The 15,797-nt window shown below is 41.5% G+C and overlaps 2 protein-coding genes across 2 annotated transcripts; both read left to right on the top strand.

Moving 5' to 3' along the window:
* Nucleotides 1–5,776: 5,776 nt before the first annotated feature.
* LOC308135484 (E3 ubiquitin-protein ligase TRIM11-like) lies at nt 5,777–10,252 on the top strand (the record flags this gene model as incomplete). The annotated part of the gene is made up of 7 exons (XM_080503502.1): nt 5,777–6,265; nt 6,366–6,461; nt 6,673–6,906; nt 7,820–7,842; nt 8,075–8,220; nt 8,504–8,775; nt 9,983–10,252. 7 exons carry the CDS (start codon nt 5,777–5,779, stop codon nt 10,250–10,252), a joined length of 1,530 nt encoding a protein of 509 aa, XP_080359628.1.
* A 2,086-nt stretch (nt 10,253–12,338) lies between these two features.
* cbln12 (cerebellin 12) lies at nt 12,339–13,843 on the top strand (the record flags this gene model as incomplete). Its single annotated transcript, XM_080503512.1, has 3 exons — nt 12,339–12,620; nt 13,444–13,563; nt 13,646–13,843. The coding sequence occupies 3 exons, from the start codon at nt 12,339–12,341 to the stop codon at nt 13,841–13,843; spliced, it is 600 nt and encodes a 199-aa protein (XP_080359638.1).
* Between the last annotated feature and the right edge of the window lie 1,954 nt (nt 13,844–15,797).

The raw sequence follows: 15,797 nt of genomic DNA, 5'->3' as shown, positions 1-15,797 counted from the left end.
TTATGATTCATAAAATATTATGACTTCTCCGGAAAAAAAAAACACAGTCCCGGATGTGCATTTCCCCTACAGGCCGCTCGTCGTCGACACAACGCGTCGGGAAAAGGGCAGAAAATGAACTTACCATGTTTGAAACGATGATTTTTGGCAGCGATATTGTGCGATGACAGGAAGGGGGGGAGAGGACGCTCGGAGCTCGCGCTGGTGGAGGATCGGGCTCCGTCTCTCAGCCGGGACACTGGCGCAGCATTTCCCTATTCACTCCCAGGGATGCGCAATCGGACAGCCGCATTTTTTCAATTATTTATCTCCGTCGCAAATCGCGTTTCTCCCTCTTGTGACAAAAGGGGTTATTATGTCTGCGTGTATTTACGGGCGCGCGGGGCGCGCGGGGGCGGCGCAGGCGGATGAAGCCGCTACAGGAGGAGGATTATTCGGTCCCGGCCGTTTACGTGCTGCTCTTCCTCCCCTCTTTGTATTTGTCGGGCCTGCTCCCGTCCGGCCTGTCTGCGCTCGCTGCGGTATTGTCTGTCTGTCTGTCTGTCTGTCTGGTTAGCTGTCTGTCTCCCTGTCTCTTATAATTAATGGCCCTCGCCGCCAGACGGTCCTCAGGGAAACAGTGACCACGGTTACCTCCACACTGGCTTTCAGTGTGCATGTCACATAGGAGAGCAGGCCCGGGGAACACACACACACCTTAAAATGAGTCAGTCTGACTGCCATTTACAGATTTGCACTAACAAATGATTTATCCCATTAACAAAAACACACACACACAATACTCACATTTAGTTTGAAGGTGATGTTGAGTTTGTTGACCTATTTGATGATGCACTGATTTTCAGTTACACTCTTCTTTTTGTGCATCAGTCACTGCACAGGATGAACATTTGAATACTATTAAACTATTAAATCGAGCTAAAGCAACTGGGAGATTTAAAAGAAAGACCAATTTTCACACTTAGTACATTTTACTATCTATTGGCGGAAATAAAAATGACAAATACTTAGGTTCCAATCACTAAATAGTAGTTTTAAGTACAGTACTTGCACTTTTCTTCAAGTTGTTAATTTTACTCATAACTAAAAGAAAACAACGAGTACTCATGAGTACACCCTCTATTTTAAATATTGTGATCATATACAATATGTTTGAATTGCGGCTACCATACTACTGGAAAGCCTCTTTTAAATAGTGCCAAATCTTATTTTAAAATGCAATAATGGATTAATGGACTAATCATCTCAGCCAATGCCAAACAGCTTTTGATTGATGCTCACTGATGTTTGTACATATATTGACAACTATAGTTGAAAAACACCTCCAATGAATCTACTCTCCCTCGTCTCAACTGAAACATTCATAGAGTAAACAAAACTGTACAAGTCATTATGTGAAAGAGTTTGGCTTTAGAAGCATGGAGTACTTGTCTGTCTGCTAATGATGGTGCTCTGCAGGACCAGTGGTCTCATTATCTAGCTGGTTTAATTTTTTAACAGCGCATTGATTGTTTTGTTATCCTCACTTGCCAATGTATCTCAGTTGCTGACAGTTGCTGGAGTTTGTCTTTCATCCATAAAGCCACTAGAGGTCTCTCACAGTCGAATATTAAAGGTGCCTTGCAATAAGCTTTGGCACCAATTTACACTACCATTTAGGCTACAATATAAACCATAAGGCTTGGTCATGCATACGTTCTAAAATATTCAGGCTTGAAGTAACAGAAAATGAAACAAGGGATGCTAACAGCTACGCAAAGACGTTTTCTGCTTCACACATAATGTGTGAAAGGGGTGTGATAAAAAGAAAAAGCTCATCTCCTTTGGTGCCGGTCCATTTTTGACCTGCTTATTAAATTAATCATAACACCATCTCTGTCTGTGTGAAGCGTTAGCTTCTGATGAAACTCTCTGAGCTTCATAAGTGAGGTTTTCACTACATGGAAATACTTCTACTATTTCCCCGATGTCTCACTTAATGAAAATATATATTAAACATTATATCAGTAGCATAGAACACAGGTCAAAACATCAGAGAAAGAATTGTCACATTTCTGTGAAGATGAAAAACATTTGATAAAAAAAAAAGTTGATAAAGTGAAACCAGACCGCTCACAAGGGCTTCTCCACAAACCCCTCTCCTGTTTCTTATTTTGTATTCCACATGTGGGCAGGTACAGTGGAACATTGGACGAAAGTGCACTCCTTTGAAGAGATCAGTAAGAAAGATGATGAAAGGGTGACATGTCAGATGAGAATGGCAGTTAATCTCAAGTGGGTCAGGAAACCACATTAGTAATCAGGTCTTCATCAGGATAAGCTCTTTGAGGTGTGTGACAGCTTCACGAAAAACAATATAGACACATTTGTGTAGACGGACCAATGAAATGATCTTAAACATACTGAGATGACAATACATTTCAGCCAAAGTGACAAATAGATACAGAGTGTCAGTGAATCCATCTGTCTTCTGTGTCACTTTATTAGTCTCCCATGATTCTATTAGGTCAGCCTCGTCATAATAAGCTCTGATTCATATGTAAATTAAATCCATAAGAAAAGGAATTTGGTGGAATGAGGTCAAACTTTGTCTTTCAGGACTGGATGCAAATCGGGGAAACTGTCCAAACAGATTTTAGGATTTTTGACCAAGCTTGAATCAGCCCATCATCACATTAGAATCACGTGTTTTCATATCCAACTGCTCGCTCATTTTAAACACCACAGGAAAAATACACGTTTTAACGACGTCGGCTGTGTCCCTTGTTGTGGACGCTACTTATTCACATTGAATTCGACTCATATTTTGTTTTGCAAAGCTTGTGTGGTAGCCTGCATATGATAGATGGACAGAAACGAGTCATAGAAACACTGACTTTATTCACTAACAGGCCACATACGATAAATACCTTGAAGCAAATTCGAAGTGAGATTCAGCTTTTCCGTTGCACAAGGTTGTTCACGCAGCTCTAAAAGCAATCGAAGTGATTTTTTTTTTTTTTTTTGTGAATTGCAAACCTTACAGTATGTGGCATGTATAATGTGTCATAACACTCATTGTTTTGTTCACATCCTGCCGAATCAGACTCAATTTATGACATTTAAATCAAGCAATCAAGAATAATGCAGCCTGTCAGATCCGGAGTGAATGAAAAAGGTGTTCAGAAACACGAGCGACTGACTTTGTTTACTGTCACATAACTGTGTGCAGTTTTTATTTTCACAGCAGTAACATGATTGTTTGGCACGTCAGGTAACTCAAAGCCTCCTGCAGTTTTCTCACTTTTAATTAATCTCAAAAACTGTGATAACAAAAAAAAAAATCTGCAAAATGTTGCCTTGACAAGAGTGATTTAACGATGGCTGTGTTACTTCATAGCTGCATAACCTTGCAACATTGTGTACGTTCTTCTCCACAACCAGTCAAGCTTTTTATACTGACATGTCAGAAAGAAAAGGAGAAAAATGAATGGAAAGTATATTTTTAAAAAAAAACACGAGGAGAAGAGTAAATGATAGATGTTCAATGTGTTCCTTAAAATCAAATGAATTCCAAACATACTCGCATAATGAGATAACTTTTACAACTAATTGTCAGTCATATGGACATTGTGGGTCTCCACCTCAGTCAAAGAATATCTTTTGATTAACACTATGGCGTTAAACATAATCTCCTCTAACTAATGATGACGGGTATTGTACCAGAGGCGGCCAGCATCAAGAACTTGCTCAGGCAAAAAAAAATCCATCGGTTTAGAAAGGTGCAAGAGTGCAGCTGGAACATTGCATGTTCAGATAATGATATCGCTCTGCAACCTTTAAAATCAGAAGATCAAACACGACACTCCAACACAGTAACATTTATCTTCACATATATCACAATAAGATAACATTTACAGGACGTCTTTATTACGTAGAGGTTAAGTCAACTTGGAATTTACCCTTAATTTGCCCTGTGCTCTCCTCCCATGTCAGGGTCAGCTGACCACACCGAGGGCAGACAATCTGCTGGGATTAGCCTCTGAACCAACACACTGACACGCTCACCAATGGCCACAGTTGGAAACACCAAGAAGCTAAAAGGTAACTTTTCTCTGATTTGTTTTTAAATCTCGGGTCGAGACTAAGCTGAGGGCACAACAGACAATTTGCCACTGCGATTATATGTAACTTTGTAGTTAAACGCGTAGAGACGGGTCCATGTTGAGGGACTCGGGCCAGCAAGCTGTCAGGGATGATCTCCTGATCCCTCCACTTCAACAGCTTGCGTCTGACTCCAGTTAAAACTCAGCTTTACCTGCATTTGTTCAAATAAATCCTAGTTACGCTATTACCACATTTCATTCTTATTTGCCATATGCTGTATAGGAGAATTTCTATGCAAAACAATTGGGTTTATCAAATCTTCAGAAGCTACATTACATGTCAACTCAGTCTTATTCAGATTTTCTTTTAGGTATTTCAGTTCAAGTTATAGCTTCATTAGATAATGAGCTCTTTTTCTTTTAATTAATGGTACATCCATTTTTAGAGTGAGAGTGGTTACATTGATAAGTACTCTATTCATAGAGCACAGCGTGCAAGAGCCTAGGACAGGATTACTGGTCCGAGAGCACAGTTGGAGAAAAACAGGAACTTCCCACTTGTCCTCAGCTCAGTGGTAGCTATGTCTTGTCAGTACAAGTATTTGTTCTATGCAGCATGGAGGTGTAACTTGTGCAATTGTTTTCTTTTCCTAGGTGCGTAACATTTATTTCCAGCGCTCACAATCATGGACTGCAGTCCAAAAATCGTATTTCCATGTATGGACAGGCAGGATGGTACTTTTGTTGGAATTGTGGTTGTGTAATGTAATTCATCCAAAGTGAGAGTCCTCTGGCAGAAATCTATAACTTCTAAAGAAGAAGTATCTCCTTCTTCCCCTTGTGCGGTTTCCAATGTGTTTCCCTCATGGGTACGATTTGTTTCCTTTGTGATGGCGTTTTTCATATAATTGCCATGTTTACTGTCGTATGTGTCGTCCATGTAGCGGCTCTTCACATGTTGCTTCATGTTCCTTGTTAATGTTCACGTGGACCTTCTTTTTCCTAATCTCAAGTATCAGGTTGCCTCTTATGTGTTAGGCTGGATTGGTTAACCCTTAAACCTTGTTAACTCCCCACTGTGTGTATCTGTGCCTTCCTCAGGTTTGTCTTTTGACAGTTTGTTTATCTCTGTTGAGTGTTGTTGTTTAGTTTGCCCAGTTTTGTTTGGCATGCTGACCTCGAAACCTTGTCTGCGTTCGGTACCCTGCTCATACACCCTGACTTACATTTCATAAAAAAAGAGTAATTATAGGACTGAAGGACCTTTGCCTGGTTTTCAAAAGCATCATTGATGCCTTTGGGCTTTGTAATGTTTTAGTTTATAATGAAAATACTTTAAGGTTTTTTATTCAAATGAAATAACTATAGTGGGGTTGTTTTTTTTGGTAAGAAATCAGTATGCTAATTCCCCAATTTAAAAAGTGCTGCTGGCTGATGAATACAATAGGAGAAATTGTTTAAAATTACACGTGTACCCTGAAAGTTATATTTATATTCTTAGGTTGTTTTAATAATAATTTGTTGTTGACCCATTCCTCAGCAGTGTGATCCTCATCTTTTGCATCAGTAAAGAAAACACACTGAAATAAACAAATAATACTTATTCTAACCCATTGTGCTTTTAATTTCCCTCCATTTTTCGGAATTAGCGTTGCGTCGTATGTGAGACGGACGCTGTCTCTTTTCCCGCCATGGCGGCCATGGAGGAAGAGCAGACCTGCTCGGTCTGCAGAGATGGCTACAGCCAGGTCCACCCGCTGCCCTGCGGCCACGGCCTCTGTCCTGCCTGCGTCCGCGAGGCCTGGAGCGACCTGAGTGAAGGAAATGGTCGCTTCACTTGCCCGCAGTGTCAGGAGGAGCACGGTGAAGTGCTGTGCGACTGCTGCCCGGCGGAGGCGGAGGAGGGTCAGCCGCTGTTGGCCGTCAAGACCTGCCTGAAGTGCGAGGTGTCGCTGTGTGCGCGACACCTGCAGCCCCACCTGGAGCGACCGGCGTTCCTCGCCCACCTCCTGGTGGACCCGCTGGGCGACATATCCCAGCGGAGGTGTCCGCTGCACGCCGAGATTTTCCGCTATTACTGCGCCGACGAGAGGCTGTATGTGTGCGCCGACTGCTTGCTGGAAGGAGGCCACGCTCAGCACAAGGTGAAGGCGTTGAGACAGGTGGAAGCAGACCTGAAGGTGAGCTGCATGTACAGTGGAGACGGTGCGTTGTTTTTTTGGTTTTTTACGTCTGCATTGAGAGTATATCGTCTGTAATGCGGAATGTGCGATCTCGCAGGTTATTCTCCAGACACTGCTCGTTAAAGCAGAGGAGAAACTGAGGGATGGAGAGCAAATCCTCAAAGAGCATGAGAATATTGACTCGGTCATGAATGTGAGTAGAATCTTAACACCTCCAAATAAAAAATCGACACAACAAATCCCTGATTTTACACTTGAAATGATCTGTCTACAAAAGGTCTATAATTTGTTTTATTTTTTATTTTTTTATAGGTTTCAGATTACCATCAATAGGTTTATTCAAATGAAAGCATCTCGTCTTATATCTCAGTAGGATGTGTTTCCGCCATTCTAACTGCTTTCAGGACTCGATGAAGGACGACGACACCCAAGTGGATAAACTGGGTTCAGATCTGCAGGTCCAAGTGGAAAAACTCGTGACGACTCTGAGGGAGATCACGATGAATGAGAGGCAGCAGGTCATTGAGCGTGTGCACGAGGACTGCTCCAAAGTGAGGAGCGGCATGAACCAGACGCTGGGCATCCAGAACTACCTGGCTTCGCTGCTGGCCGAGTCGGACCCCTTCCTTCTCATCTGGGTGAGGTTTGGTGTCGAACACTCTGAATTGCATGAACCGTGCATTTCTATGGCTAAATTATGATCTTGGCTGGATATTGAATTTTACCATTCATTGTGGTGGTTCAGCTGCTGTTGTGGGAAAAAAACAGCAAAACTCTTGACAGTTAATGATGCGTGGCAGTGTTTGTTGGTGACTTAAAAAAAAAATCAGTAATATGGTTATGCCTTCAGTTTGCTGTACAAACTCCACCATGTTTGGGTAGAACAGTTTATTTGAGTCCTGACCCTTGACAGGAAGTGTATGCCGTGCAGCTACATGTCGCATAAAGATCCATAATGTATTTGGACACTATTGAATTCCCTTATGATGATGATGATGATGAGGATGGTGATCATAATGATACCAAAATCATTCAAAATCACTATCATTTGCCAAAAAAAAAATCCCTTTAAAAATATGCTTTATGATTTGTGATGTCTCGTTTGCTCAGCTTTGATGACTGCTAATACACACAGGTGGCCAGGGGATGGAATTCTGTTGACCTCAAAAGTTCAGGAGAAATATCTTAATATGAGGTTTATCATGCCTTGAATAGTATCTTTGAGTCATTAGCAGCACACTGATGCAGACACATACTTTATTTTCCTTCTCGTCATCTTTTATGGAGCATCCCATCATCTGACAAAAAGTGTTGTCTCGTGTCTGGTTTTCGCTTTTTAGGAATTTTTTTTTGGGGGGGGCACGACAAGGTTTTATTCTTGATTCTGTCGAAGCTGAAGTGTAATGGAGGGAAGACTGTAGCCTCGTCTCTTGTGTGCGTTGTTGCTCTCTCCTTGACCTCAGCAGACGCACGAGGGTATATTTTTTGCAATTCTACTGAATGGTTATGTGACATTTCTTTCTCAGTCATCCTTGACTTTTCTCTCCACAGGCCTTTCAGTCAGATGACACAAAGTAAGTCGACAACAAAGCAGGGAAGTCGCGTCAGATCAAGTCCTCTGTGTATTGATGTGTGTGTACATATTGAAACGGACATGTTTGGGTAGTATTCTGTGTTAAAGATACAGAGAGAGAGAGAGGGAGACGTCTGAGCATCATGCAGCCATTTAATTTTAACCTTTAAAGTTTGTAAAGTGATTGCAAAGCCTGCACTTCGTATTATAGTTTGTTTGTTTTTTGTCCGTAGGTTATTGGCCGACCTGAGCGAACCGGTTTTCATCCCCGATCCAATCAGTATGGACAGAAAGCACATCTTGGAAGATATAGAAATCAAGTATCGAGAGTTCATCACTGCCACCCTCCGCTGCCTCAGTGACCTCAAGAGAGAGCTCTGTAAGTAGGGAGAGAGTGACACTCTCACCTCTCGTTTACGCTTTTTGAATTCCTGAATAATAATTGGGCTTCAGAATGGCCGTATCTTAAAATGTAAGCATGGAATACATGAGGAGCGAGTTACCTTAGCATTAAGACGACCGCTAAGGAACCAGCTGGGTACCAAATAGGCATGCTGCTCCTTTCATACTGAAGAAAACTTTTATTGCATAACTGAAGAGCAGCAATACACACATTAGGTCATTTGGCCTCACTCAAACACCCAAATGTTGTTTCTCCACAGTAAGCAGCCCTTTAACTCTGGACACCAACACAGCACATCCTCTGCTGAGCATCTCCGACGATCTTCGCTCAGTCACACGGGTTAAAAGCCGTCTGCCCTGCGCTGAACACCCCGAGCGGTTTGACCACTGGCCGCAGGTCCTCACGGTTCAGGGCTTCTCCTCTGGGACGCACTACTGGGAGCTCGAGGCCGAGGGATTCTGGGACGTTGGCGTCTGTTATCGAAAGATTGGTCGCAAGGGGAAGGAGGGCAACGCCTTCGGTAACAACAAGGTATGCATGCATCCGGCTCGTCAATTGCACAAAATGATTTTAAATTCGATGACTTTTCATGCGTGCCAATAACTTTTTAATGAGTTGTTTTGTCGATAAAGAAATGACAGGGGACACTTTTTAATGGTTTTCATTCAGGAAACTGGCCTTGGCGTCACTCACAGTTTGCATACTCCAGCTTTGGTGATAATAAAAATGCTTTTTAACAGATTTTCACTCTTTGCTTTTACACTTTTGATTTGTTAGAGCAGGGACTAAAATGTGGTCTTGAGTGCCTCGATTTGTGCTCCTCTTTGTGCAATGAAACCTCAATCAAGTTTGGTTGAAGGATGGACGCTTGTGTTTTTATATATTGACAGGCATTTCACAGATTCTCTACCAAATTTGTATTTATAAATGCATTTAGTAATGAGTAGTACAATACAAAGTACAGTGTCAATTTATTAGGATGAACAGGATACTGGAATCAGCTTCCAGACAGTCTGAGGCTGTCTGTTGACTGGAACACTTTTTCACAAAACCTACAAAATCCCATTAGGAAAAACCAGCTGTGTCGTTTATTTTGATTATCCACTGTATTGTTGTATAATGTATTTTATTATTTTGTATGAATTTTAGGACTCCAGGTGTCGAATTTTAATGGTTATTGTTGATGTTAGTAATAATCTTACTGATTTTACTGTAGTTTCTATTTATAATGTGTTCCTGCGAGTTGTTTTCTGTATAATGTGTTCCATAAGATTTTTAATATCTGTAGAAATTTCTTTCTGAAAGCAGGTGTTACATTTTAATGGTTATTGCAATTTTTTACTGTATGTTATATTTGTAAATATGTATTATTATGTTGTGTGCCTGTCCGGGGACTGCAGATGGAAACTAGCTACAGCTAAACTCTGGTACCAAGCATCTTTTCTTCAAAATTAACGTTTTTGTACATGGTCCCTGAAAAATAAACTAAATGAATAAAAAAAAAGATACACTAGTTTAGCTAGAGATGAAAGGGTTCATTAAATTAACCATTTATCCACTTATTTTCTTCCATTGTTAAGAACTTTACAAACCGTCTCACACTGTGTCATAATGAATTTTCAATAAAAAACTTTTTTTTTTTGGGGGGGGGGGGGTGATTAGGCAAAGGAATTTCAGTTTTCCTATTGTAAAAAATGGAGAGAGAAAAACAAATAATGCACATTTGTTCTATCTCCAGGTGTCATGGAGCCTGACACAACAGCACGACAAAAAGCTTGCAGCCTGGCACAACCGCAGGAAAACCCGCCTGGCGTACCAAATGATCGGCAATCGTGTCGCCGTTGCCGTGGACTACAGTGCAGGTACCATCACCTTCTCTGAAGTGGGGCCGTCGAACAACCTGGTCCACCTGCACACTTTCTCCACGACCTTCACTCAGCCGGTGTGTTTGGGCTTTGGAGTGTACAAAGCTGGACTCAACAGCCGAATCTCAATCGTTAAGGTCTGAGGTGAAAGGAGGACTGAAAGAAGATGTTGACGGCTGGTTTTATTTAAGGAAACTCTACTACAAGATGAATTGGGTTTTCAGTCATTCACCTTCGATTCACTGTAACCACACACACACACACACACACACACCGGTCCTGAAACCTTTGCCTCAAGCGTCTCTGCAATTTCTCCCTCCACTCTTCAACAAGAGGCAAAATAGTTTCTTTTTAAATTATCAGGTTATTCTGCATGGAAATGAACTCCTGGTCACATCAGCAAGAACATGACACATTAGTACATAAAATAAGATGAAGAGACTTTATGTTGAATATATGTGAAATCCATTGTAACGGACTGGACCGCGTTATTGCGTAGTTTCATTTTGTAGTGACAATAAAAACATGTCATTAGAATCCTCTATCTGTATGCCAGAAAAACCTCTTAAGAGAAACCCGGACAAGACCATCCTATCCTTTCTTTACCATAACTCTGACAGTCTACCTCAGTTACACATTTTAGATACTTTGCGATGAATGAGAAAGTCTTAATCAGGCTGATTTCAGTCTTTGTTAGTGCTCATATGACCTGTAAACTTAGCCTTATTATTTTCTATAGTGTCTTATATAAGACTACACGTCAGAGCAAGGTACACCAAGCAGAACGACGTATTTGATCCTTCATAACTTGGCATGAAGACCAACATGGGAGAATCACAGTTTCGTCAAGAAATTAAAGAAAACAACTGCCACTCACTCGCTAACTTTGCTCTTTGAAGCTACTCAGATACCCAATTATTTTTCTTCATTTTCCTGTAAAGGTGAGTGGGTGGATGCAACATAGTGGGTGAGAAAGAAGCAGACGGAAAAGGGAGGGTGGCTGAAAGAGAGAGGGAGTGAAAAGACACCCAAGGAGAAGGATCAGAGCATACTCTGCTTTGGTTACAATCAACTGAAACTGTGCCGTGTGTGAAATAATGTGACTGAAGAGCAACAGAAGAAGGATTTCCGATCATATTTCAGCTCGTAGGAAACTGTTTTCACTTGTTATGGAATACAAGACGGCTCAGGTGGATACAGGTGACTATTCTTTTTAATTCTTTTTTTTTTTCTTTAAATATCCAATTGAAAAGCTGCTGGTTTTTGCATTTCATAAAATCAGATGTTTTGGAGCTCAAAGAGGTGCTCATACCGTCGATGTTTTAAGGTTAAAGATAAATTCATCACAAAGGTTTGGCTTGGAACTAATATCGATTGCCTGATGCGAACAAAGTCGAAGTGAGCAAACACTGTTGATCCTGCAAAATAAATAAAAGGGATGTTTTATGCTTGGACACTGTGTATTTGTATAGGTGTGAAAGAAAAGAACAAGTGGGAAACGGAGCTTGTGTGTTTGGTGTGAAGGAACGCGTGTTGTGCAGTGTTGGGTGGGAGGGACGGCGACGTGTAAAAGACAGATGGTCACTCAGTGGAGTTGTTCCCCATCTCCATCTCTCTTTCTCGATCCCTTCTGGGTTCTACATCCTCCCCCTGTCACCTCTCCAGAATCTTACCTCATCTGTGTTTTTTTTTTTTGTTTTTTTTAATTCCCTCACTTCTTCCTCATACTGTTTACACCGTCCTCATCATCAGTTTAAACCTGAGCTTCACTCACAACTCGCCCTTTTTCCTCCTCAGCTACGTCACATGTGCAGCATCCTGGGGTTTTTTTGCTGAAGAAATCAACTTGGAAATACTGAGGGTTTTTTTTTTTCTCTCGTTCTGTGACTGTCACTCTGGACCTTGTTTGACACAGCACGTAGGAGAGTGGAGAGATTTGGGAATTGTAGATGCAAAAAAAAGAAAACTAAACAAAAATGCTTTGTGACAGCTCTGACGAATGAATGAATCTCAGTTTTATCTTAAGTCTCTGCTGGTCCTGCATCACTTCTGACTGTAACGGTTAAAAACAGAGTATAAACGTTTTTTCCTCAAACTCCACCAGAGCGTCGGGACGTTTCAGACAGCTTCATTCGTAGCATGTTTATTTCCATCTCAAATTGTCTGAAGCCACACTTCTCCACAGCTTGATCACTTTAGATAGTCGACCAAAACATTTTGGGTTCCGCCATGCACCTCGGGTCAGTCCACTGTCACCCCGCCATCCTCCTGGCCGCGCTCTTGTTGTGGGGACCTCCGGGGTCCCGAGGCCAGAACGACACCGAGCCCATCATCCTGGAGGGGAAATGTCTGGTGGTGTGTGACTCCACTCCCTCGTCCGAGCCTGCTGGTAACGCCCTGGGCATGTCGGTCCGCTCCGGCTCTGGTCGTGTGGCTTTTTCTGCCAGCCGCCAGACGAACCATGAGCCCACAGACATGAGCAACCGCACCATGATCATCTACTTTGATAATGTAAGTATGTGACTGCAGACATCTCAATAATTATACACAATAACACATTTCTGTGAGGTCAAAAAATGGCTTAAAGGCTTTGCTGGAGTTGGATGTCAAATCACACAAGTCTCTCTGACTTTTAATAGAAAAACTGTTGTTGGGGAGAAAAATAAAAAGTCTGTTATAATCTGTATTCCACGTATGTTGCAGACAAAAGTTTTCAGTCAATAGGATGCACAGACGATTAGATTTCTGACAGTGAGGAAATATGATAATAAGGTAAACACTAAACTTTTAGACTTTTGACAGCACAGCCCTCTGGCAACGAAACAGTGGCATTATGCTACACAGGCTGCATTTTTGCACATTTGGGGAAAAAGAAATGCAAGAATCTGTCTCTTCAGTTTTGGAGTCAGCCGTTTGACTGAGTGGGCAAAAAAAATTCCCCCCAAGTGACCATGAGGTACGTCTGTGTACACGTACTTTTTTCTGAAAATGTTTTTACGATAACCTTCGCATGCTTCCAAATAGTTTTTTTTCTTTCTTTCTCTGTCACATTCTATACACCAGACATCTGCAGCTGGAAGCATGCGGGCCACGTGTGACCTCTATTCCTTAAGGCTCATAAACCAACTTACACATTATTTGATTCATAGATGACAAAAGAGAAAAAATAATTTGAACTGCATTGAGCCTAATTTCAGTTGTACACAATCTACAAATGCACTGTAAATACTGGACTCATATTGATTTAAAGTCACCCACAGTTAATAGCTTCACATGTTTGGCAGATTATCATATCCTAAGCCTGTTTCTTCTCTCTCTCTCACCCTCTGAGCAGATTTTGGTTAATGTGGGCACTCATTTCGACCAAGAGAGCAGTGTCTTCCTGGCACCGAGGAGAGGGGTGTACAGCTTCAACTTCCATGTGGTAAAAGCCTACAATAGACAAACTATTCAGGTAGGCCGTCCAAGTCATCCTTCTCATTCCAGTGGCTCAACACGCAACAACTCTCTAATGTCTCCGTTGACCATCTCTGTAGGTCAGCTTGATGTTGAACGGCTGGCCGATGATTTCAGCTTTCGCTGGAGACCAAGATGTGACACGAGAAGCTGCCACCAATGCCGGCCTTGTGATTATGGAGAAGGGAGACAAGGCCTACCTCAGACTGGAGAGAGGCAACCTGATGGGAGGCTGGAAGTACTCCACCTTCTCTGGGTTTTTGGTCTTTCCCTTGTGAGAATGGGTCGGGGGGGGGATGTCTGGTGAAGATGGAGGAGAGGGTAAAAAGAACATTGTAGGAGAAAAGAGGGACGTGGATTTGTAACTCTATTCAGCGCATGAAAAAAAAAAACATGAGTTAATGAAAATGAGATGTCAATTCAAAATCATTCTCGGCAGCAAAAAAAAGAATGGCAATGAGATGCAGAAACATTAACTTTGTCTTTGTAATTACTTTGCTCTTGTTAATGTGTTGGTGTCGACGATATCTGAGCTATGACCACATTATAAGTAGTCATGTACAATCTTCTGTTGTAACACTATGCGACGGCCTACATATTTTTTTCCCCCTCTTTCTGAATGTTTAATTCACTGCTGTGCTTCACAGGGACTTCTGTCTATGGTTTACAAACTTGCCCTCTATTCCAGCGTGTTGTATAATTGCTGCCCTCATGCCTGTCAGTATCCTGCTGCAAATGTTTATTTACAGAGACATTTCTATCAAGAACAATGAAGTTAAATAAAACCATTTTAATTTGACTCAAGTCTTTTGCTCAAAAAAACAATTAGCAAGCAAGACTTTATGCGGCTGATATTTCATGAATCTGTGTGTGGCAATCTGATCTGCTCTCACACAGCAGATACATACATTATACTCTCCCCAATGCCACGGCAGCTGTTTGTAAATATAGCTCCCACCAGCAGCGCTGGCGTCGGCGTGGACCAGCATGGGACAGTGTATGAAAGCGGTGTATGGCGGATACTCCACACAGGGCCACAGACAGATGGTGGCTCTGGCGAGCATGCAGGTTCATCTCTGCAGGGCTGCCGTGGATAAAGTGTGGTGTGCTGTCGCATGTCGTCAGTTACGCTTCTCTGATTCACCACCTCCCATCTCTTTTTTCTCTCTGCTCTCTCATACATGCTTTTACATCATGAAATCTCTCTCTTTTTAAAAAAAAAAAAAAATTTTAGGAACCAGAAAATCTTTAATTTAAAAGCAAGACATTAATCTTAATGCTATAATATTAGTATATCATCTGTGGCAGCCCTAATGGCAAATGATGGAGAAAGATGTGGACACAAATGCATTTTTCCTGCCCATTATTAGAATATGTTTAAATGCAGGAAATCATTTTTCTTTCATTGCCCTGTGCTGGTCTTGTGCTCGTAGTGTACACTTGAAAGACACCTGAGGATTGGAAATGGAAGAAAGACCTCACCCACTTGCAAAATGCATGAAGCTTAGAGAAAGGCTACAGTTGTCATCCTTCTACAAGAGTAGCTTCTTCTTTTTTTTTTGGGTTGACCAACACGTTTTGGCTTGTGAACATCATCAAGATTTTCAGCACATTCTAACACTTATCCATCCTTCTTCTAAGCTGCTTTTCCCCCCCACAAAGGCAGAAAATACCTTAACAAGTCTCCATGCACACACATACACCTCACATGCATATTTTTAGACTGTGAGATGAAACACGTAGAAAAACACTCCCACACTCATAGGAAGAACATGCAAACTCATCACGGAAAGATCTGCAAGTCCAACTTGGGCAGATTCTCACTAAAAGTCAGCAGGATTAGCGTTACACAATTGTGCCTAACTTTAACTGCATACCTGCTCAGGGATCCACAGTGATGACCTCTCCACTGTTGGAATCAAACCAATCCCAATCATTCTTATATATGTCCTGTAATCTACAACTATAATGTGATTCACTTGGTTAAAAAAATAAAATAATGAATTAATGTACAAGCAGTGAATAGAAGCTGAGTCTTTACATGGATATTCCAATGGCATTTCAAAGTATGAAAAGGTATTCTCACTACTACTCACAAAGTCAATACGTGGATGTTCAGGAGGTGACCACTGCCTTGACCTGTTTTTAATGTTGAAAAAAATGCATATTCAATATTTCAGACAACATATACAGTAAATGTTCTCCAAATGTTCAACAAGTGAAAAGGTTAAT

Source organism: Blennius ocellaris (genome assembly GCF_963422515.1).
Source record: "Blennius ocellaris genome assembly, chromosome: 10".
Classification (NCBI taxonomy): domain Eukaryota; kingdom Metazoa; phylum Chordata; class Actinopteri; order Blenniiformes; family Blenniidae; genus Blennius; species Blennius ocellaris.
This window is presented reverse-complemented; position numbering and strand designations above follow the sequence as displayed.